This window comes from Papaver somniferum, chromosome 9 (genome assembly GCF_003573695.1).
Source record: "Papaver somniferum cultivar HN1 chromosome 9, ASM357369v1, whole genome shotgun sequence".
In the NCBI taxonomy this organism is placed as follows: Eukaryota; Viridiplantae; Streptophyta; class Magnoliopsida; order Ranunculales; family Papaveraceae; genus Papaver; species Papaver somniferum.
In genome coordinates this window covers 140,439,446-140,462,043 of record NC_039366.1, presented here as the reverse complement: position 1 = coordinate 140,462,043, position 22,598 = coordinate 140,439,446, and the positions used below count along the sequence as shown (strand labels likewise).

Below are 22,598 nucleotides of genomic sequence, written 5' to 3'. Positions count from 1 at the left end.
GCTTAAGGATAATGCAAGACTTTATCCTGATTAAGAGAGAAATCATTTTCATGTACCCCTTTTGTTTTTCTTCATATTTTATATTTTCCATTAATTCTGGCTAACTAAAGCTCTTTTATTTTCTCCCTATATGTATATCTTCTAAGTTTGATTGGATTGCTTCGGTTTTTGCCGGTTCCAAGACATTACGATCTTTTTGTGGAACGGTCCAAAACGGTGAAACTTTTGTTTATTAGTCTCTTTGCATTAAACTATTATAAGACTTCAAAATAGAGTTTCTTCATTTTGATTTGTTAGTTTTTTTTTTAGGCATATTAGCATTGTTGGTAGCTTCTTACGTAATCATTTTCTCTAATGTATTATTATTGAAAGTGTGTTCTTAATTAAAACGAAATAAGACTAACTTCTTTTTTTTTATTTTCTCAACCAGTGATACCAAGATTTGATTTCATATGATTTGAATATCATTGTCTACTATGTGGATCTCATACATAGTAAAAATAAATGAATATACAAAGGTTTAGATAGTAATTTTCTGTCATTTTGAAAGATGAATTATGTGTATTTTATTTCCATTAGTTTCTTTTCATTTTAGCATCTATATATCCTCCTTTATTGAAAAATTAGATTATGCGTCGGACTCGATAGGTTAAAAAAATTAGATGTGATGAAAGACATCCACTAGATTGAAAGTTTAGATTTTTGGTTATAAATATCGAAGGTTTTGCTCTTTTTGTGTCGCTATACGTCTTAGGGTATGTAATAATTGCATTGCATTAACTTTGTCTATAGTTTGTGGCATATATTGAGCTAATTATAATGACCATGAAGATATTACGACTGCATTATACTTTACGATTATTGGTGTTCTAAGTGAGTTCCTGATCATGAAAAAATTTAATAACCCGATCATGAACGGTCTTAGATAGTTGTTGGTATTGTCGGGGATTTTTCACCTAAATCTCTTCGTTCAGTTGTAATTTGCACAACTTCATACAATCTTATGTATATGTTAAGGACCGGATTGTCGTTTTTCACTCATATAGATGGTTGATTTTATGCACGATACAAAATATAATTGTCTCATAAATAGGTGGCCGCACGAAAAATATTTTCGTTAACACGAAAAAGCACGGTCAAACCATTTATATTACAAATATATTCGTTAACACGAAAAAACCGTTACGACACGGGTTATTTCTAGTTTCTAAACACAATTAGAGACAAACTAGGTATGTGCTCGTGCATTGCAAGACCTTGTTCGCAACTTGGGTTATTTGGTTCCCGTGATTTCACCACGTAGAACTGAATTTCATTAAGCTTGTTACTAGTTCGACAATGTCCACTAAGATTTGAGCTTGTCATTATGTAAATAAATGGCATCCACATAGAAGTGAATTTTCTTAAACTTATCACCGGTTCGACAATGTCACTAAGATCCAAGCAGCTTTATGACATTTGTTTGTTAGAATTCGCTTCCCTTGTGTATGCAGTACATACAACCAACATATATTCTGAAACAATACATTACATGTTTGTTCTTGAGATATATATCACTTTTCAAAACTAAATAAAGAATCAAAGGAGAATCCAAACTGCTAACAATGTCTCTTACCTATCGAATTTTTTGACTTTTGTTAGAGGGAGAGAAAAAAGAGATTCGAGGAGAGAAAAAATGTGAATACTCACTAACCAGGACCGGTTCAATATATATTAATGAGTCGTAAAAATTTACCCTTTTTAACAACATGAAACTTTCACATGCTTATCTACTCACCGTCAAATTAACCTAATTTCCTACCCGTCTGTTCTTCTTTTTAACTCAAATCGCCATTATCAAACTTCCATGGCGGAACTGGACATTGGGTATGGGGATGGCTTGATCCATTTTGGGCTGGCTTAAGTGTAAAATTAACACACATAATATGATCCAACTCAAATTAGGCTGTAAAATAAATGGTTTTTTGGCTTGCTGGGGCTGGCTTAAGCTAGCCCTAGTCATCATGTAGTTCCGCCCTTGCAGTTCCATTCCATTAACAGAGACAAATTTTTACCTTGTCATTGCAATCACAAAAATGGTAAATTTATGGTCGTGCATATATAGAAGAAAAAAAATCCATATTAGTCTATGCAGGCGACCTTGCCATCCATATCATCTCAATCATTCTCAAGAAAATATCATCAGTTCATCTCAATGGCAACAGCAACAACCATGCCACCATCTACAACCATTTGCTGCTTCAATAACCAACACATACCATTTCCTTGTCACCACTATATTCTTTGACATCAATAACACCCGTCTTTTCTCAGCATTACAGATCCATCTCCAACTCTACAGCCGTCTTTGCAATCATCATTTCTTCCTCCATTCAAAACTCATATCTCCTCTATGTTTCAACTTCAAATTCTTCCAACTTGCGGCCATTAAATATTTTTTACATACCAACACCCCTTTTTATTCATTTAACACAAATCTATGAACCCTAACTCCAATTTCATCAGCAACATCAGCTTCAGTAAAATCATCTCAATCTCTAACAAATATTGGGGCTAAAACTCAAATCAAGTAAAACCCATCTTCAATTTCATGAATCTCTTCCTTCTCAAACACTAATTTCTCCAATATCAGAGAACCCTAATTCTTGATTTTCAACCACAACAACCTGATTTAGCACCTTCTCCATCCCATCGCCATATAATCACCACCCGAAACACGATCCAAACCTTCTTCTCTAATTGACAGAACCCTAAATCACCTATTTTTGCAGCAACAGATCATCTCTTCACCAATTTTTATCTCAAATCTTTTTCGTTTTCTTGTTCTCTACATCCTCCTGTCAAGCATCAGCAGACACAATAATCATTCTTTGATTCAGCCGTATCATCTAGTGCCACCATTATTCAGACCAAGAAGGTAAAATAAAAGCTAATGATCAGGGAATTGGACACAGAGTACAGAGTTCGCCAAAGATGATGAAGTTCATCTCTCTAAGAACGACTGGCACATGCTAGTTCACAAAACATCATGAACTCTTGCTAGAGACCAAACACAGAGTACATAGTTCATCAAAGACGATGAATTTCATTCCCCGAAGTACGACTAACATATGATAGTTCACAAAACAGCATGAACTACTTCTAGAGAACAATTATTAAGTACAGAGTTCACCAAAAAGGATGAACTCCATTTTTCTAAGAACAACTGGCATATGATAGTTCACAAAATATCATGAACTCCTGCTACAGAACAAACACACAATACGGAGTTCACCAAAGACGATGAACTCAATCTCCCTAAAAACGACTAGTACATGATAGTTCACAAAACAACATGAACTCCTTCCAGAGAAAAAACACAGAGTATAGAGTTCACCAAAGACGATGAACTTCATCTTCCTAAGAACGACTGACATAAGATAGTTCACAAAAAAAATATGAATTCTTTATAGAGAACAAAAACAGAGTACATAGTTCATTAAAGAAGATGAACTTTATTTCCCTAAGAACGACTAGCACGTCATAGTTCACAAAACAGCATGAACTCCTGCCAGATAACAAACACAGAGTACATAGTTCACCAAAGACGATGAACTTCATTTCCCTAAGTATGACTGACACATGATAGTTCACAAAAAAGCATGAACTCCTGCTAGAGAATAAACACATAGTATATAGTTCAATAAGGAGGATGAACTCCGTGAAAAACAAAGATGAAACATGATAAACATGCAGTTGAAGATCCAAATGATCTTTCAAAAACTAGATCTGAGATTAGGTTATGGTTATTTTTTACATCGTACCTTCAATCTCTTGTTCACATTCTTCTTGAACATTCGATTCCTCTTGAACTACAACTACCTGCTTGTTTTAATCTGCTCTTGATTGTGAATTCATCTTTGATTTCACCATTTTTAGGATTTTTGTGAAAATTTTCTGGTGAGTACCAAAGTTTATTGTTGATTGTTTTGATGAAATTGATTATGTGTTTGTCGATTAATGTTGTTTCTGAAGGTAATAAAGGTTTTAATTAGTTGGTTGAAGAGAATTGATTAGTTGACTAAGTATATTCAGATTTTTTATTTTTGAATCTGAAATAGAACAGAATACTTTTGCAGAGAAGAGAGAGAAAATGGAAGGTATAAGGTTTTTACTTTTTTCAGCGGTAACAGTTAAGGATATTACCGTCCATCTAACATTTTCAAATAATTATGGACAAAAAAGACACGCGTATTTTTCAGTGGACCAAACTGTTGTGGTCCCGAATATAAATAGACCAAAAGATATTGTGTAATTACGGCACAACAGGATCTTCGGGTCAGGTTCCTGGCACATTGTTGCAAGCTAGTTTTTTCATTATTATTTTTTTAATTTCTTATGACAGGAGGAATATTCAATTAAAGAAGGGTGTCATAAAGAGTGAGACCACCAAAATACATAAACATACCCCAAACAAAAGCAAACTTTACAGACTCAGGATGACAGCATCCCAGTTGCAAATCAAAGTTCAAAGAGCATAATTTCCAACAACAAAAAAACTATTTGCTACCAAGCCAATTAAAAAGAGCACATTTGACAGAATCTGCTTAATTGTTCTCTTTTTATCTAGAAAAAAATCTACCATTTTTAACCCTCCACGAATTCCACCAGATATCAAATGGGAGCAATGCATATATAGATCATGTCTTCATCTTTTTAGTTTTTCTGCAGCTCCATTCCAACAAAGTAGCTTTCACATTTTTCCCAAAGACCCAAGAATAACCAAAACTCTTAAAGAAGTAATCCCGAACTTGACTAGATATGAAACAATGAAAAAATAAGTGACTATTGGACTTAACTAACTGCATTCTGACAGAATAAGCAGTTAGCATTCTTCCCTTTGCTCTCAATAAGAAATCCAAAGTTGGATCCCTTTTATAGCACAAAGTCCATACCAAGAAAGAGACCTTTAAGGAAACCTTTGATTTCCAAAGATGAGCATGGGGAAACCTTAAGAAACATTCACAATCATAAATAGATTAAGAAGCAACCACAAAAAAGTCTGTACCAGAGCCCCCACTTCTGCAATATTTTTCAGAAATTGACAAGTTTGGAATATTAATAAGTTGAATAAGATGCATGAGATCATTTTGCTCATGCAGCTTATTCAACTTATTGCAGAAGTGGGGGCTCTGGTACAGACTTCTTTGTACCAGAGCCCAATTTGTTCTGGTACAAAGAAGAAAAAAAATCATTTTACTCATGTTTCTGTTAAGCATCCAATTTTTTCTGTTTTTGTTTCTCTTCTTACTAGTAACCCTGATCCCAAGACATTTAAAGGTGCTTCTAAAGATCCTAAATAGTTAACTTCTATAAGAGATGAGAAAGTTTCTTTGGATAATAATGGCATATTGGATCTTGTTCAACCTACACCTGACATGAATATATTAGGTTGTAAATGGGTCTACCAAGTTAAGTTGAAAGTAGATAGCAGTGTGTCTAGATATAATTCTAGTTGATAAAGTCTTTAATCATCTAGATGGTATTAATTATACATAAACCTTTAGTCCTGTAGCTAAGTCTACTAAAGTAAGAATAGTACTTACTTTGGCTATTACTTCAAATTGGCACATCAAGAAGTTGGATGTGTCAAATGTTTTTCTTCATGTGGATTTAAATAAAAATGTCTACATGCAACAACCTCCAAGCTTTGTTGATCCAAATTTTCCAAATCATGCTTGTCACTCAACGAAAAGTCTTTATGGATTAAAACATACACCAAGACAATGGTTTGCAAAATTCAGTGCTTTTCTGCTATCTGTTGGCTTTATCTAATATGTGAATGATCATTTTGTGGTCATTTTACATTCTGCTTCGACATCTTGGTCTTACTGCTTTATGTTGATGACATTATCGTAACTGGTAGTTCTGAACATTTGATGGATAACTTGATTGCTTCGCTCAAGTCTGAATTTTCTATGAAGGTTTTTGGCAATTTAAGTTATTTTCTGGGTATTAAGGTTGTCAGACATTCTGTTTTTTTTTTTTATCACAAAAGAAGTATACCTTGGAGCTTTTAGAAAGGGAAAATATGTTAGATTGCAAGTCTAGTGATACACTAATTACTAAGACACATAGGGCCTCTATTCATGATGGTACCTTATTGAATGATCCATTGGAGTTTAGAACTATTGTAGGAGGATTGCAATATCTCACTCATATTATGCCTGACATTTGCTTTGGGGTTAATTATGTCAGTCAATTCATGCATGCTCCTACAGATTTTCATCTTCTTTTAGATAAAAGGGTTCCAAAGCATCTAAAAGGTATTATTGGATAAGATCTGACAATTCATGATGGTGACTTATCTTTACTCAAAGCCTACACTGATTCTAATTGAGATGGTTTCCCTGACAATATAAGGTCTACTAGTGGTTATGCTATCCTTTTAGGTTCCTCCTTGATATCTTGGTCCTCTAAAAATCATCCAATTGTTTCTAAGCATTTGCTGAGGCCGAGTATAAGTCATTATTTTGTAGTTGTTGCTGAGTTACAATGGGTTTCATATGTGCTGAAGTATTTATAAGATCATATTCAATTTCATGTTCAGTTATATTGTGACAACACTAACGCCATTGATTTATCTGCTAACCCAGTATTTTATGCCAGGAAAAAAAATATAAAGATTGAATTACATGCTGTCAGGGAGCTGGTGGAGTCAGAATTTCTTCTTGTTTCTCATGTTTGTTGTGAAGAGCAGATAGCTGACTAGTTTACTAAGGGCTTGTACTTTCCTACTTACTCCAGATTGCTACATCAACTGCTGGGTGTCTCTGTTACTTCGCGTTTTTCATTTTGAGAGAGAGTTTTTTTCTTTATGTTGTTTTGCACATTGTTTCCTACTTGCAGGGGTGTTGCTTCTTATTGTCTTTGTTTTTCAAACTTCACAATCTGCCTTTCAGTTTGCATGGGTGTGTTACAAACAATATTGTCAGTCAAAGTTAGTCATGTTTGACTTGACTTAGTCGTCTAGTACAGTTTTTCCAGTTGTAATTTCCTTCTCTCTCTGAATTAATACTTTCTGAAACAGTTTATGTCAGTTAATCAAAAATATTAACCTGTTATCTCAATTTTATCCTCATTTTCTCTGTGCCATTCTTTACACTTTGTAGGATTTCGAATGTCGTCGAATACCTGAATTGAAAATTTAAACAAGTCATATTTCCTATACATATCAACTAAACCTACATACACAAATGAATCTTTATCGGAACAAGTTTTTTTCATGTAAAGCTTGCCCCTGTTTGACTGCAACTTGACATGCACAAGCTTTGATCAAACTAGAGTATGTAAAATCGTTGGGTTATATCCCCTGCATCTTCAACTCTACAAAAACACTACACGCCTTGTCAGTTTGCTCCATCTCCACTACCCATCAATCAAAGAAGTATAAGAAACAACATTTCTAATTTCAGAGTCGAATCTTAACAAACTTGAAGCACTCTCCAAATCTCCTAATTTTGAGTACAAATTAGTCAACGAATTTCTCACTATAAAATCTGATATAAAACCCCCTTTCACAAAGCACAAGTGAAGATATTTTTCTAGTTTCAAATTCTTCAAAGCTGCACAAGCACCCAATGTACTAAAAAAGACATGTTGATCAATAGTTATCCCCTCATCAACCATATTTTTAAACGTTCAAAAAGCTTCATCAAAATTTCCATTTTTAGTATACCCTTCAGTCATATATGTCCATGAAACCTCATCTTTAAATCGCATCTCATCAAATATTTTATAAGTGTCAATTAAAAACCCACATTTCGCATACTTTTCAACTAAATTACTGCCCACAAATAATTCGATAGTAATCCCAGAATTTACAATGAGGGGATGCATTGTTTACTTAATGCAATCGACGAGTATAACAATCGAAGCTTGAGTAACACTAGAGAAAGCAAACAGTGTTGGCTTTTCTCCAACAACTTTCATTAAAGAGATGTTTTTAAAGCATCTAAAGAAAAGTCTGAGTCGGCTAGAAATACACATTACTGAGAGTAGCTTGGTGGTTCAGGTAAACCCGGTGGTTATAAGCCCAAATCATAAAGAACCCGATCCATCGAAGTTAGTTAACTACTCCCCATCTCACAACCCCAGTCACTTATTATATCCTGAGTCAGAATTGAAAGTAACATAGTTAAAATCAATTAGAAACCTAGGAGAGGATCATCTGCATCTTCGATTGAAATAGAATCAAAGAAGAAAACGGTTGGAACCCATCTACTATAAGATCAAACAATGAGGTTAAGAATCATGGTCAGCAAGAAATCTTCAGTGGATTGAAAAGAACAACTTGTCTTATGGATATCAATTGTCCGAGTAAGAAGTTCATCTCGACGGAATTCCCTCAAACGGGTGTAGTGGCTGCACAATATCAATGTTAGTCTTCTCTTATTACTATCGAGGATTGAGAAACATCTCGATAGTCCATAATCTTAAGGAAGCTAGAGCCAGGTCTAGTCTACCTCTAGTTCCGCCTCAGCTCACTAGTAAATGGCAAAATTCAAACTCACTACTTAGCGGATGTATGCTTCGACTGAACCACGTAAATATCATACGGAGAGAGACGGTAATTACACGAGTATGCTGCCTAAATAATAAAGCCTCTCCAGTGATAGCATGGGAGACTGGTACTATTTTGCTGGAAGCTATAAACTCGAGACAATACCAGTCTGGAATTGTAATTTCATTCCTAGAATTTTTTTTGTAATAAATCTGCTGACATACTAGCCAAGTTCAGCCGAAAGTTTGGCGTGACAAAATATGGCCAGTTGGTCCTCCAAGAATTATTGAGAGTAGATTACTGTTAGACAATATGTTTATCTCAAGTTAATAAAACATTCAATCTTTAGCATCAAAAAAAAAAACCTATATTACCTATACTGTTTTCTGCAACTTGTACATAAACTGCCAAACGACTTGTTTTCAGATTAACGACCATCACACGAGAGACGAGTGACGACGGTATGGAATTATAAGATAGTTATTCTGTGGATTGTTTCTCTGCATGATCTCTTTATACAATACCCTACTTCTTGTCCTTTTTGCGCTTGAATGAGTTTTGCTGTGAGCAAAGCTCAAGATATTACTACTAAAAGTATATTTCAATACTCAAGAAAAAGGAGTGGACTCTGGAAACCAGAGACTGATAGGTGTAAGAGCGTCCACAGTGGTGCGAGTATAACCAAAGACCAAAGATTAAAAAAAAAGACCAAATTTGGGTTTAGTCCGTCATGTGGCGTAGTGGGAAAAGAGTATATTTGGTCGCGCGTTGATAAACATTACGCCTGGGATCAGGCGTTGGTAAAGATAACGCCCGAATGGGGCGTTGGTAAAGATAACGCGCGAGTGCGGCGTTGGTATAGTATACGCTTCAGAAACAAAAAAAAAAGAAAAAAAAAAAATGGGGCGGAGGTATAAAGCCCGCCCCATGTAAGTTTTGAAAATTTGTGAAAGTGGGGCGTACATTATATCAACGCCCCATTTCATGCGTACATTATATCAACGCCCCATCGGGCGTACATTATATCAACGCCCCGTTTCAGGCGTACATTATATCAACACCCCGTTTCATGCGTACATTATATCAACGCCCGATGAATGGCGGAGATTATATCAACGCCCGATGTGCAGCGGAGATTATATCAACGCCCGACTATATTTGGATTTGGTCCTGATCGCAGACCAAATTTGGTCTGGACTTTACTCTTTGATCAAATTTTGATCGATGGTCCGTCCCACTACGCCAACCCACTCGACTGAAAATTTGGGTTTACACGTCCATTGCAGTTGCTCTAATGGACATCAATGAAACTTTTACATCCGTGAATTTTGTCCGCTTGATCAAAACCCAGAATCTCAACCAATCATATATCCAAAGTATCAACAATAAACAAAAAGAAAAGATCCAACAATGGCAATCCCAACATATTAAATAGAATTCGAAGGGGGGTACTCTTTTTAATTATTTGTTTAGATGTGTCCTATTGTATGCACCACAGGCCAACCTTTCAAGCAACTTGGCCCAGACTCAGAAAAATCTCGCAACTTCAAAGAGTTAATGACTAAATGTCAATTTTTCCAACAGAAAAATAAATAAATATCATGTGCATTGAATATTCTTACGTAACATATATTAGCAACTATGTTATGAACTAGTTCCGGATTCATGAAACCTAACCGGAATACAACAAATACTGTATCAAGTATCAAGCACATTGCGATGAACATTCATCCATAATATAATTTGCCAAGACGACCTAGATCATGCGTGTGTCTGAAAAAAGTATGCGGAGGGGACTTTGTCTCCTCGTGAATTCGGTAAAGCTTTTCCAAAAATGAATTGAGATTGGATTCAATAATTAAAATCGAAAACTCATAACATCTCCAATAAAGTTTGGGTCTCTACAAAAATTATTGTCACATAGGATTTTAGATACTCTAAAATAAAAAAAAAGTCTCTCCAATGGTAGTTGGATAGTCAAAAATCAATATGAGTTGACAGCTTGAGTTTGGATGGGAGTATACTCCAATCCATGCTTAATTTTTAGGTTTTCACATAGGGTATATACCGAGACACCGTTGGAGATGCTCTCAGGGAATAATTCAAAATGGTCTCTTGACATTATAAGTCGATAGTCATTGTCTGTTGGGATAGTTTTAACAAAAATGATTAGACGTCCCGTGGCAAATGAACAAGATTGTTGTACGATGTACCAAATTCATACAAATAAAATTATTATAGCTCCGTGTTATTTGGTAACCCTGTAAAAATTTTGCAAACAACCTTTGCCTAGAAGTTACTGTTTTCCTGACACTAACTTATAAACCACGATTAGTAACCCCCGAGCGAGGAACATGCAATACGCGATCTAACCTGGATCCCAAATCTTCTATGCTATAGAAGTGAACTTTTTGAGACGGGCGGTTGTGGAAACTTGGTCATATCCTGTGGAACGTGAGAGCTAGAGAAGAAGAAATGAATTGCATGGCTGTTAAAGGGGGGCCGTAATTAGCATGGGTACCGTTTGAGTGATCCAACGGTCAGGATCGGATATAACTCTTTTATCTCATATGAAACGGTAATCCCTAATAATTTATTTCGATCCCCTTAACAGTCATGATGAATTTTATAGCAAATTCCTGGAACTAACGAAAAGAATTACCTTACGCATCATATCCTGTGGTCGAACTCTCAATAGGGACACATGGGCAAGAAAAACTAAACAAGACGAGGGCGTCGTCCTAGATTAGAACCGTACACTCAAGATCAAATTATCAAAGAGGTTGGGACGTGGTCTTTGCTTGCGATGACTTTACCACTTATTTCAAAGAGAAAACAACGGACTAGCAATTACCAAACCGCGGAAACTAAAATCACGTCTAAAACAAGACACGTACTTAAATTACATACCATACAACACAAACACTCCTACGTGCATTACCCAACACCACTCTCGTTCTCCTTTCTTTATATATCTCACAATCTTTCTTCCTCCTCTCCCATAAGTCATCTCATTCTCGTCTCGTCTACTCAAATCTCATTCTCTCTCTCAACTCTCAAGATCTTGGCGAACTTAGTTTCACCGTATCTACAAGAACAGAAAAGAACACCAATTCATCAAAAAGAAGAAGAACAGGTAAAAGAATTTGAAGATCCCGGTTTTGTGTCTAGCAACGCAACCAAAGATGACTAACCAGCTAAGTTTTGCTAGTTATTGTGGCAGCAAAGATCAAGAAGTAGATACTACTCATCAAGTGATTTCACCAACACCATTATCAAACCTTACAGAAACAACCCATCATTCTAGTAACCTTGATGAACACAATCGTCAACAACAACAATCAGAAAAAGAAGAACCAACTCCGGCTACAACTACTACTGATGAGATCAGCCATATCGAAAACGAGGAGGAACCAGCTTCTGTGGTAAAAATGTCAGTTGATAAGTACTATTCTCCTTTGCCAGCGGTGGAAGTTGTCTCGGGACGTGAAAGATTAAAGAGACATAGAAATGAAGTAGCAGGTCGGGTTTGGATACCAGATTTATGGGGACATGAAAAGCTTCTCAAGGAATGGACTGATTGTTCTGCTTTTGATTCTGCACTATTCCCCAACGGACTTATGTCAGCTCGTGCAGCATTAGTTCGAGAAGGAAGGCGAGCCAACATGGAGAACAGGTGTTCTTGAATATGATAAGTACCTACAATTTGATTATTATTATAATTAATAATAAAAACAAGAAAGATTAATTTTTTTCTCCATGTTTAATAAAGTTGAATCGGAGGTCATTTCTTACTAGTTAGGTCTAAATATGTAGAGAGTATATGTATACGAATAGTCCTTTCGATTCTGTTTCGCACTCAATTTTGAATAAACTCTCCATGAACAGACTATGCAAACGCAAGCTTACATTTGCTTTATTAGTTCTTTTCTCCAGACGTCTACCGGGAGTAATTGTCTTTGGATCTTAAACTTTTATCTGAAAGTTTTTGGATATTCTCTGTTTGGTTTGTCAATTTCATTTGATGGCAACCGCAATAGTACTGTGTAAATTAATCCAAGAATAGACGGACACTTGCATCAAAAAAAAAATTATATATATATATATATATATATATCAGACATAACTAGCGTGGAACACTTGAGTCCCAAACTTTCGTCCTCCTGATGAGAAGCCGCTGAGATTATTTTGCATGCTATTGAACTAGCGTGTGAGCTGCTTTTGTACTTTTGTGTGATACAGTTCTATCAGAAAATCCGTGGAACCATTGGAGATCCATGACCGGGTTTTTCTTATCTTTCTTTTTTTTTGTTTGCCAAAGATTGTAAATCAAATGATAGGAGTTTGCTCACTATCGTAAACAGCATGATGTGCCTGATTGAGATCCTTACAAAAAGCTACATTGGAAATAAAAACAATCATGTTAAAGGGGTGGCGGATTTCATTAGAGGGGCGGCGTTGTGATAGTAATGTCTCTCTAGTTGGTTAGGGATGTCTTATAGGGGGTGTAAATTGACTGGATTACTCTTCCCATTTTTTAACCTAAATCAAAGCTAAATTGAAATTTTGTTTTTTTTCTTCTTCTTTTCTCCTCCTCCCATCAACCGTAACCTCCATTAAAACTCAAAATTTCATCGTCTTCGATTAATCGACGATTCGAATATTAATCAAGTGTAGTGTAATGACTTATATGAGATATGTTTTGAAAAACCCAGTTACGATTTGGTTTACTTTGTTCGATTTAAGTTTAATTTCTATCAAAAATTAGGGATTTAAATGAAAATTGAAATTTCTGGGTTTATGTGAGTTACGGTTGATTTTAACTCAATTATGAACCGTAACTGGAGATTTTGATGTTTGTTACGGTTGATAATTGAACTATTACCAATCGTATGTTCTTATATCTGAGAATTTTCTTCAGTTACGTTTTTTTTTCCAACCGTAAGTGAACTTACGGTTGATGTCGATACCAGAATTACGAACCGTAAATAATCCTGGAACCCAGAGTTCAGAAAGGTCACCAATTACGGTTCATAACTAAAATTCGAGATGAACCCTAAACGCTGTTACGCTTGGTAACCATTTTAGTTTACGAACCGTAACTAAGTTACGGTTCGTCTCGAGCATTTGGTTACCAACCGTAATTGGTTTTACGATTGGGTTTTCCCCAAATTTAACCAATTACGGTTGGTAGTTCATATTTTACGAACCGTAACTAAGATTTACGGTTGGTTACGGGCAAAATTCCAACCGTAATTAGCTCTGAAAATGTAAAAAAATGGAATTTTTTTTTTTTAAACTCTAAAATTGATTTTGTTTTGATTTAGAGTTAATATAAGTGAAAATTAATCATTAATACTAAACTAGATTATCAACACTAAACTAAGTAAGGGTTAATTCGTCTTTTCAGTTTTTTTGATAAGGGACACTTCAAATTACCATGTAATGACCTTTTTTGTCCTATTACCCGCCGCCCCTCTAATGGAAACCGCCGCCCCTATAACAGGATTGAATAAAAAGGTAGAGCATTAGAACCAAACGAAGATGTCTTGCAATCCTAGCGTGTTTTGCCATCCACAGCTTTGTGGCCCTCTGTGTTCGTATGTAAGCTTTGAAACCTGACAAACTTCTTGGAGATCTCCATTGCTTCTGTCAAAAAGGGTTGACACTTGACAGTGTCATTCTTACATATAAATATGTGATAAGCCCATTGGACCCCCAAGGGAACTGCAGTACACTCTGCTCCATGGTGCCCATGTTTTGAGAAGTCATTTACAATTGATGAGTGTAATCAAATCATCTTACGCACAAAGGTTAACAATTACTCAGAACCCTGTCGTAATAACTTTGTATATATAGTTGTTGATAATTTATACAATGAAGAGTTCATTCTCATAAAGGTTCACCCTGGGAAACTTCCCCACGTGGGCCTATATGTAACAGAAGCCAATGGTAGCTGCCAAAAAAAACATACTAAAAAGATAAAAAGAACTAAGATCAGGCTACCGATGCCAACTCCCATATCTTTATAGTCCCATCATCACTTGCAGAAGCTAGTAACTTAGTTCCCTGTTAAATTTATCAAGGGAGAATACAAATTAGCCACGTAATTCAAAATTGCATAAGTCGTACAAAGACTGGAACATAACGAAGTCGATAAGTATAACATAAAACACCAAATGTAATGTATCTCCCTGGGTGTAAACACACCTAGTTGCTGATACTGAGCAGCATCAATCATCTGCACTACTAGTAGCATAACCTCAATTCCTAGATCACCCAGTGATGGTATAACCTCAATTCCTAACATGTCCCTACCGAGATTTAGACTGACCTAAGAACCCCACGCCTCTGCGAGTTTATTTGCATGAATGTAACTTTTTGTCTCCTAGCAGGATTTAAGAACTCATTTTCTGTTATGGAAACATCTCAGGGATTTTACCTATTTCGTGTTATATGAATTCTTAAAGAGTTAGACAGTGAAAAAACAGTACAGACCTGGGAGCTCCATTGTACTGCATTTACGTCCATATCATGGGCCTTCTCCTTCCTAAGCAGCAATTTATATGATGGTCCATCAACCTGTAATGCATCACAAATAAAAAAAGTTACAATCTGCATCACCTTCATCAGACGTATTGAAGGCATTGGGCGGGGAAAATTGGACGACCAACAACATAAATTAACAAATGTAACACCATACAGATATAGGGTACATGTAATAGCAAAAACAAGTCGAACCACAACTAGAGTCGGAATTAATTGAAGGCTCTGAAACAGGAGCTCCAAAGGGAGCATCCATTAACAAAGACTTGAAGTGTTGGCCCTACAATCAAATATTGTTTGAACTATAGATCGTAAATAGAACATGCAGTGACTTTCTTTTAAGGGTCAATAATTTGAAAAAGATAAGTGCAATCACTCAAAACTGCCGCAGTTTTTCCCCTCTCTTCCTATAATCACTTATAGAGAGAGGCATAAAAAAACTCTACAACGGCCTTCTTCTGTCCCTAAAACAACAGTTACATGGTTACCACATTCATTCACATTTCTGCAGAAGGATAATGAACTTAATATTGATTTTGGAAAGATGTCATGACAGATATCATATAGCCAAACCAGGTATATTAACCGTGACCAAGAGTTACTACTGTTCCACTCATTGGTATCACTAAGAATTTGATAGGTTTGGAAGCCCTTGAATGACTTTTGATGGATATAAGCTTGTAAGTTATCTCAGAGTGAATAGGAAACTAGCCAGCTAAACATTGTGATGTGAGAGGGAGAGAGAGAACCTCTTCATTCCTGATGAAAAGACGTATAGCATCATCAGCAGCTCCACTAGCAATTATGCCCTCCCTGTATAAACAAAAAATTCCCAAATTCAAAATCCTAAATAAAAACTGAAAGCAACTGACAAATGGATCAATTGTGATCCGACTTGCACAGCTAAATGTAAAACATTACTGGTATGGCAGAATAATTCTACACCATATAAATTATCTTTCACCTCTTGTTTCCCAATACCGGCCATACATACTTCATATTTGATTAGACCTCTATGGTGCAAATATGTTATCAAAATTAAGTTACTGGAAACAATACCCCCACTCTGCTGAAGAAATAAACAAGACATGCCAGAAAGTTGATTTTTGACTCAGTTATACGAGTTGTTACCTCGACCAATGAACTGAGAATATTGTTCGATCATGATATCCAGCGAGAGTGGAAACATGTCTCCTGTCAGAATGGAAACAAGGTAGAGTCCTTAGCAATTCGAAAATATATATCAAAAACTCAATTAACGTAAAAGCAGAAATTAATTACTCATTTCTTGAGTGAAAGTTTAGTATTATTTTTCGAAAATACTGTATAGACTACAATTAACAAAATTAAGTTATCGGTTCCTACAGGAGCATCGTCCCACTAGAGCTTAGTTTTCATAACAAAAATGACATAGTTCCAACCTGAGAACCAACATGTAATATCTAGTGAAGCAAAAAGCAAGATCCAACAAAAAGGACCCATCATATTCAAAAGAGCTATTTGTTGTCATTTCTAAATGCAGCATTGGCATGCTGTCCACTTTTAAATGAACTTATAAGCTAGAAGCCTAGAAGTATTGAAAGCTTTCCAAACAAGATGACTTTCTAGAATGTTCTAGGTACAGAATCAAATATGGGTGAAGATTGAATCTTACCATGGAGTAAAGCCATCTTCAGCTGGTGGTGTTGCTTTGGGGTCACTTTCCCATATTTTCAAGCTAAGATCGTCACTACAAGATCAGCACACTTGTAATCAGACCCTTTACATCAATATGGTTGTTAAAATTAGGTAGGAAAACGAACAAACTAAAATATAATTTGTCATAGAGAGGCGTACATGTGTATACAGTATCCCTTCTCCTATAAAGGACGATATGTTTAGAAAACCGTAAAGAAATTAATTGAAATTTTATTGTAATACTTTTTAGCAGATTTGCGCACCTACAGGTGACCATTCTGTCCCCTGCAGCGTTAAAAGATAATGCCCAAACTGTAGATGAGTGCCCACTGCAAAATGAACAGCCAAAAGAGGAAAGAAAAATTAAAAAAACGAATCTCAAGTATTGAAGGAAAAGATGACTGCAAACTGGGAGATGGGCAAGGTGAAAATATATCCGAGAGCACAAACTTCCAAATTAAAATCCAAAGATATTATAGTTCAAACACCTATACAAGCAACATAACTGAGACATCTGCATGTTAGTATTAGGGTTTAGCAGAATAGGTGTACGATAGAATGCGTCTATACCTCAAGAACGACCGAAATGACTGGAGCATGGATTGAATTCTTATAATCCGCTAATAGCTAAATTTTTACTAGTAAAGGATCTTTTGACAAACAGAGATTTACAATTACAAGAGGCTCCAATAAGATGGATGAGATAGTTTTTAACTTAGTGCCTTGACAAACAGAGATTCGCAATTACAAGAGGCCACAAAAAGATGGATGAGATAGCTTTTAACTTAGTGTATTGGATCTAATGTGCAACAAGCACAAGAAGGGCAATTACCCCCTCTCCCCTGTACATGTAAACACACGATTTTATTGTTCGATTCCAATACATCAGAACCACGTAGACATTTGATCATATTTTCAGAGTAAAATCAGTAGAAAAATGAAATGAAAATATGAGTGTGTGAGGAAGAGGATGTATAAGACCATACTTGCTAGCTTCGTTTAAAGTTTGGACACAATGCCAGTCATCGCTATCACCATCTTCAGCCCAAATCTGTCAATAAACATGATGGATACATGCAAACCAATCAGGTACATGGCAATATCTTCTTGTCTTAGACAGTAAAGCACCTAAATTTCAGACATTAATATGAGTGATTCATTTGAGAGGAAAAGAACGAAGAGAAAAGTGTTTTAAGCAACTGTATACCTTAATAGTGTTATCATAACTGCAAGTAAACAACAAATCCAGAAATGGATGCCACTGAACCATCTTCACATCCTGTGTGTGTCCTTGCAAGATTGAAAGACACTCACACTCATTCCCTGGTAAGACTTCCCATATCCAAACAGATTTGTCTCGACTGCATGTTGCAAGAAGGGAACCAGCTGGATTCCATGAAACACTTTTGACTTCATTCTCGTGACCCTAAGCGAAGAGCAATATCAAAACCAACAACACTAAGAAGCAGAGAACAGGAATCGAATAGTTGTATAACTATGATATTTCGAACTCTAACCACACTATCATGGTTCTAAAGTGTAGAAGTCTGTTACAAATTAAAATGCACGCGTTTCACTGTATTAGTGAGAGGTATTTCAACTCGTTTCTTATAAAGTTCAGGGTGATTCCATTTGATCTCGCCTCCACACTTCGATGAGTCGACAATTTTATATGGGACGAAATTTAAGAACCTTTTAGAATTAAGTCACTTTCTACATTTTCCACAGCCTGTTTTTTGGTTTTCCATTGTGATGAGTCCGTCTTGAGACTGCCTTGAGGCACCGTATCGTATAAACTCAGTTATGTGTATTACAAGTGTAAGGAACCATGCAACTTCCATAATATTTCAGGCATCAATTAACAGAGATTGCACATGCAAATAGTGAAGCAAATTTGATATGGAATGCATTAGTATGGGTGAAATAGTGAAGCAAATTTGATATAAAATGCATTAGTATGGGTGACTCAACAGATTTCTTGGGAGAACAATAAAATTAAAATAGCATTATAAAGGAGTAGAACTGCCTGCTATTGTGCCTAACGTCAAAGCTTACTATTGTGCAACTTAAGTCTCCCATAAATCTAGAAAACCACATTCCACGCCAATCAATGGATGGATGCTTGATCTCTGCCTAAATTATACGTAGGCCGGAAAAAACAAACTTTGCCCATACAGTAAAGCCTGTATAAACACTTCCTCTTCAGCTGAACACGCCCCAAAATAGATGTTAGATAGAATACACAGACTTAGATTGGTCACTAATACGATGTCTTTGCCCTGCTTAGTTATCATAACTTTTAAGATGATAAAAACTCAACCTCAATACATGTAATTCAGGATACAATTCTATTTTTCAATATTACCCATTCTCTTTTGCAAAGGTTTGTCTTGAAAGGGTAAAAATCATAAACACCAAAGACGCAAATGAGAAGAACCAAATTACCTCAAGAGTGGAAACACATTCAAAATCACCACCAACATTTGCCCAAATAGAAGTAGTAGCATCAAAACTGGCAGTAGCTAATAGTTTCCCACAAGGTGACCAAGCACAGGACCTAACTGTTCTTGTATGTGTTTCATCCAAAACCGCCTGTTTCAATTTTAACCCAAGCCAAACAGAAGTATATCTCTTAATCAGTTGGTACCTTAAGAATTATTAGGGTTTCGCTAAAACTTTGAAACAAAAATAAGAAAGCAAAACTGACCTTGCATTCCCAGGAAGTGTCGAATGAGTTCTGTTGCCATATACGAACAGTTTTATCACCACTGCAAGAAGCAAGCATAGCAGGAATTCCAGAGATTCCAGTAGCTGGATTCCAAGCGAGATTCCAAACCCTATCAGTGTGACCTTCAAGTTTCTGAATCTCTTTAAGTTCGAAATTTCCCTCAAACAAATCCATTATCACTAGAAAGATTGGAAGAGGAAATGGATGTGAAGAATTCTACTACGTATCGAGAGAGAGAGAGAGAGGTTGGACTCTGGAGGAAAATCTGTTGGCCGCCGAGTTTTCACAGGTAGGAAAGAATAGAAGTGGACATCATGGTATCCGAAGGCTACAAACTACACGTTACACTTTGTAGGTTTTAATGGCCTAGTTTAATTGGGGGCCATAACTTCCAATTGGGGGCATGGAATTTTGTTTGCCCCCAAAATTTTCAGGGGTGTAAATAGCAATATGAATATACTATTTTACCCTTCACTAATTGAAAATCAGTTTCACTAATTAACTACCCTAATTAAGGTCCCTAATCTATATATCCTAATTAAATCAAAGAGAAAATCAGTTTCTCTTTTATCTTCATCTTCCTCTCCTCCCTTTTTCTTCTCCACCTCCACCATTAACGACTCCACCTCCACCGAGGAAAATTCTTCGAACCGATTCATCGCGTAATCGTCGATGATAAAACTTTAATCGACGATTAACTTCTTCTACAAATATGGCTAAAACAAAGCAAACCGCTCGCAAAGCACTTCAAATTCCTAATCCTGTAGATGCGGTGAATGCAAAGGTGTACGTGCGAAGAGCTCCTGAAGCAAGCAAATCGAAACCCAAAAAGGGAATGGCTCCAATTAGAGGGTACGTGAACTTAAACCCACCTCCTATTCGATGTTTTGGTTGTTTTTTGATTGTGTAATCGAGATTGGTAACTGAAAAATAGAAGTTACAGAGTGGGAGTCGTTAGCATCGAAGAAATAATACCCTAACGACTCTTACATTGCAAGCTTTTTCTATGAAAAATCGTTAACCTGTTAGTGTAAATATGACGACCCTTGTTCTGCTACTTCGACCTTTTGTGCCCTAGAATAGAGTCGTCGCCATATTAGGTCGAAGATGACGACTGTAGTTTGACGACCCCAAATTAGTGCGTAACGACTCTGGGTTGAACTTGAACTACCTTCTGTTGGAGAAAACGATAGAGTCGTCAGTAGTATATAATCCCTAGACTAGAGTCGTTAGTAATCTATAATCCCTAGAGTCGTCATTGATAGACACATTTTTGTGTTTAATTTGATCTCAATACCATATATTGTTGGCACTCGAGTTTGTACTAATTTTGGTGTTTTATGTGTTTGTAGGCACCTTTGGAAAAAAAACATTTTTTGGAAAATTCGGCTCGAAAAGTTGGTAAAAGCCCCGGAGGACACGTGTTATTCGGACTCTCACCGTTGGATAAGGGGCACCTCAATTACTAAGGGGCACCCCAGGTCACCCCAAAAGGCATTTGATATTCGCACCCCAGTACAGGATTAGGGGGAGGTCATCTTCTCCATTTGAATTTTTTTTTTGGCGGGAAAATGGAAAACACTTCTGCAGATTTTTGATCGAATTGTTGAACGTGTTCTAGGGAGATTCAATGGCTGATTTTTGGTAGATAGTTGTGATATGGCCTATTAAACACACTGTGGGCGTTTGGTTCGACCAGAATTGGCTAGAATCAACTAAACAATTCACGGGTTGAAAACAGGGCAGTTCGTGTATATCACGGGTTTCACGTGATTTGGAGAAGATTCAACGTGTTTTGTGCGTGCATGGAAGACCCTCACATCCTGTTGGAGCGTGAAGGAGTTAAATATGGTAATTTGGAGGCTTGAAAACGCGTGAGAAGATGAAACAGGAAAGAAAATATTCCCAGAAATATTTTCTTTACTGCCGAGTTAAAGAGAAATATATGGAGTGAATGAGCGAGATTCGATGGGTCTGTTGGCTATAAATAGGTTGTTGGGGTTGAGTAGAAAGGGTGTCGAGAGTCTGGGGGGATGAGGAGAGCCAGAGAAGAAGAAATTCGAGTTTTCCCAAACTCGTTTTCTGTTGCTGCTGAAGAACATGAAGAACACGAAGAACGGACCTGCACCAGCAGTCGTTTTTCTACAGTAATAACGACTCACACCTGTGGGTCGTACATCAGGCAGACTTATTTGCTACAGCGTTTGCGACATAGCTGCAGCAGTCTTATTTTGTCACTGAGGGTCGTAGTTCTCTGGTTTGTAACAAAATAATTGTTACAAACCCGGTTTTATTGTATTTCTCATATTCTCATCATTTGTAAACCATTTTTGAGCATCAATGAAATATTTTGAGAGGTTTTCCAACATGATGAGCGGCTAATTCCCTCGTAACCAAGGCAATGGAGGAAGCTATTCACGCAACATAAATGGGTAACTATTTCATTTAATTATATAATTCACCTAATCGCTGCTTTTGCAGAGTTTTAAATTATTTGAATGATTGTCTTAATTATTTGTTATTCAGTTTGATAGGTTATGATTGGTTTAATATCTTGATAATCTATGCTTAAGGTTTACAAATAATGTTTGAGAATCTGTATGATTGATAGTGAATTAAAGATAAAAGAGGACTTAAGAATTGAATAGAGTTTTGAAATATTTATCATTCAATTTTGCATAATAGTGGAATCTAGTGTCCTGGTTACCTCTCGCACCCATTGTTAATATTTTTGTATATATAATTTTATCAAATCTTTAAATTTAATCTTCACAAGTCCGAGAGTTTGAACCTCATTACTACAACATCTTCAAAAAAACATTATCAGTCATCTCTTTTAAAGGGTTGGCAGTTACTTGTATGACGACCCAAGTTTAATCTTTAACGACTCTTTAAGGACCAAAATCATCCTCATTGTCCAATTTTTGCAAAGAGTCGTTACCTTATAAATTAGAGTCGTTACTTTGTAATGAAGAGTCGTTATTTTGTTAGAGCATATCATTGACGACTCTTTAACTGATAGAGATAAAGTTGATGTCTTATAAAAAAAATCGTGTTTGGAATGTAGTGACAAGAAAATGAAAGATAAGGTTGAAATCACGATAA

General features: G+C 36.2%; 2 protein-coding genes and 1 long non-coding RNA gene across 3 annotated transcripts; 1 reads left to right on the top strand and 2 right to left on the bottom strand.

Moving 5' to 3' along the window:
* Positions 1–2,006: 2,006 nt before the first annotated feature.
* LOC113314256 lies at positions 2,007–4,158 on the bottom strand. Its single transcript, XR_003342341.1, has 2 exons — positions 3,804–4,158; positions 2,007–2,837 (listed from the first exon to the last, which is right to left on the bottom strand). It is a non-coding gene; the product is annotated as an uncharacterized LOC113314256 (long non-coding RNA).
* Positions 4,159–11,549: 7,391 nt separating this feature from the next.
* On the top strand, positions 11,550–12,986 carry LOC113308437 (protein BIC1-like). The gene has a single exon (XM_026556901.1). The coding sequence runs from the start codon at positions 11,728–11,730 to the stop codon at positions 12,226–12,228; it is 501 nt and encodes a 166-aa protein (XP_026412686.1). The 5' UTR covers positions 11,550–11,727; the 3' UTR covers positions 12,229–12,986.
* A 1,344-nt stretch (positions 12,987–14,330) lies between these two features.
* LOC113313947 (protein CIA1-like) lies at positions 14,331–19,814 on the bottom strand. The gene is made up of 10 exons (XM_026562719.1): positions 19,473–19,814; positions 19,211–19,357; positions 17,973–18,191; positions 17,752–17,816; positions 17,029–17,094; positions 16,743–16,817; positions 16,220–16,282; positions 15,838–15,901; positions 15,041–15,124; positions 14,331–14,611 (listed from the first exon to the last, which is right to left on the bottom strand). Exons 1-10 carry the CDS (start codon positions 19,665–19,667, stop codon positions 14,540–14,542), a joined length of 1,050 nt encoding a protein of 349 aa, XP_026418504.1. The 5' UTR covers positions 19,668–19,814; the 3' UTR covers positions 14,331–14,539.
* Between the last annotated feature and the right edge of the window lie 2,784 nt (positions 19,815–22,598).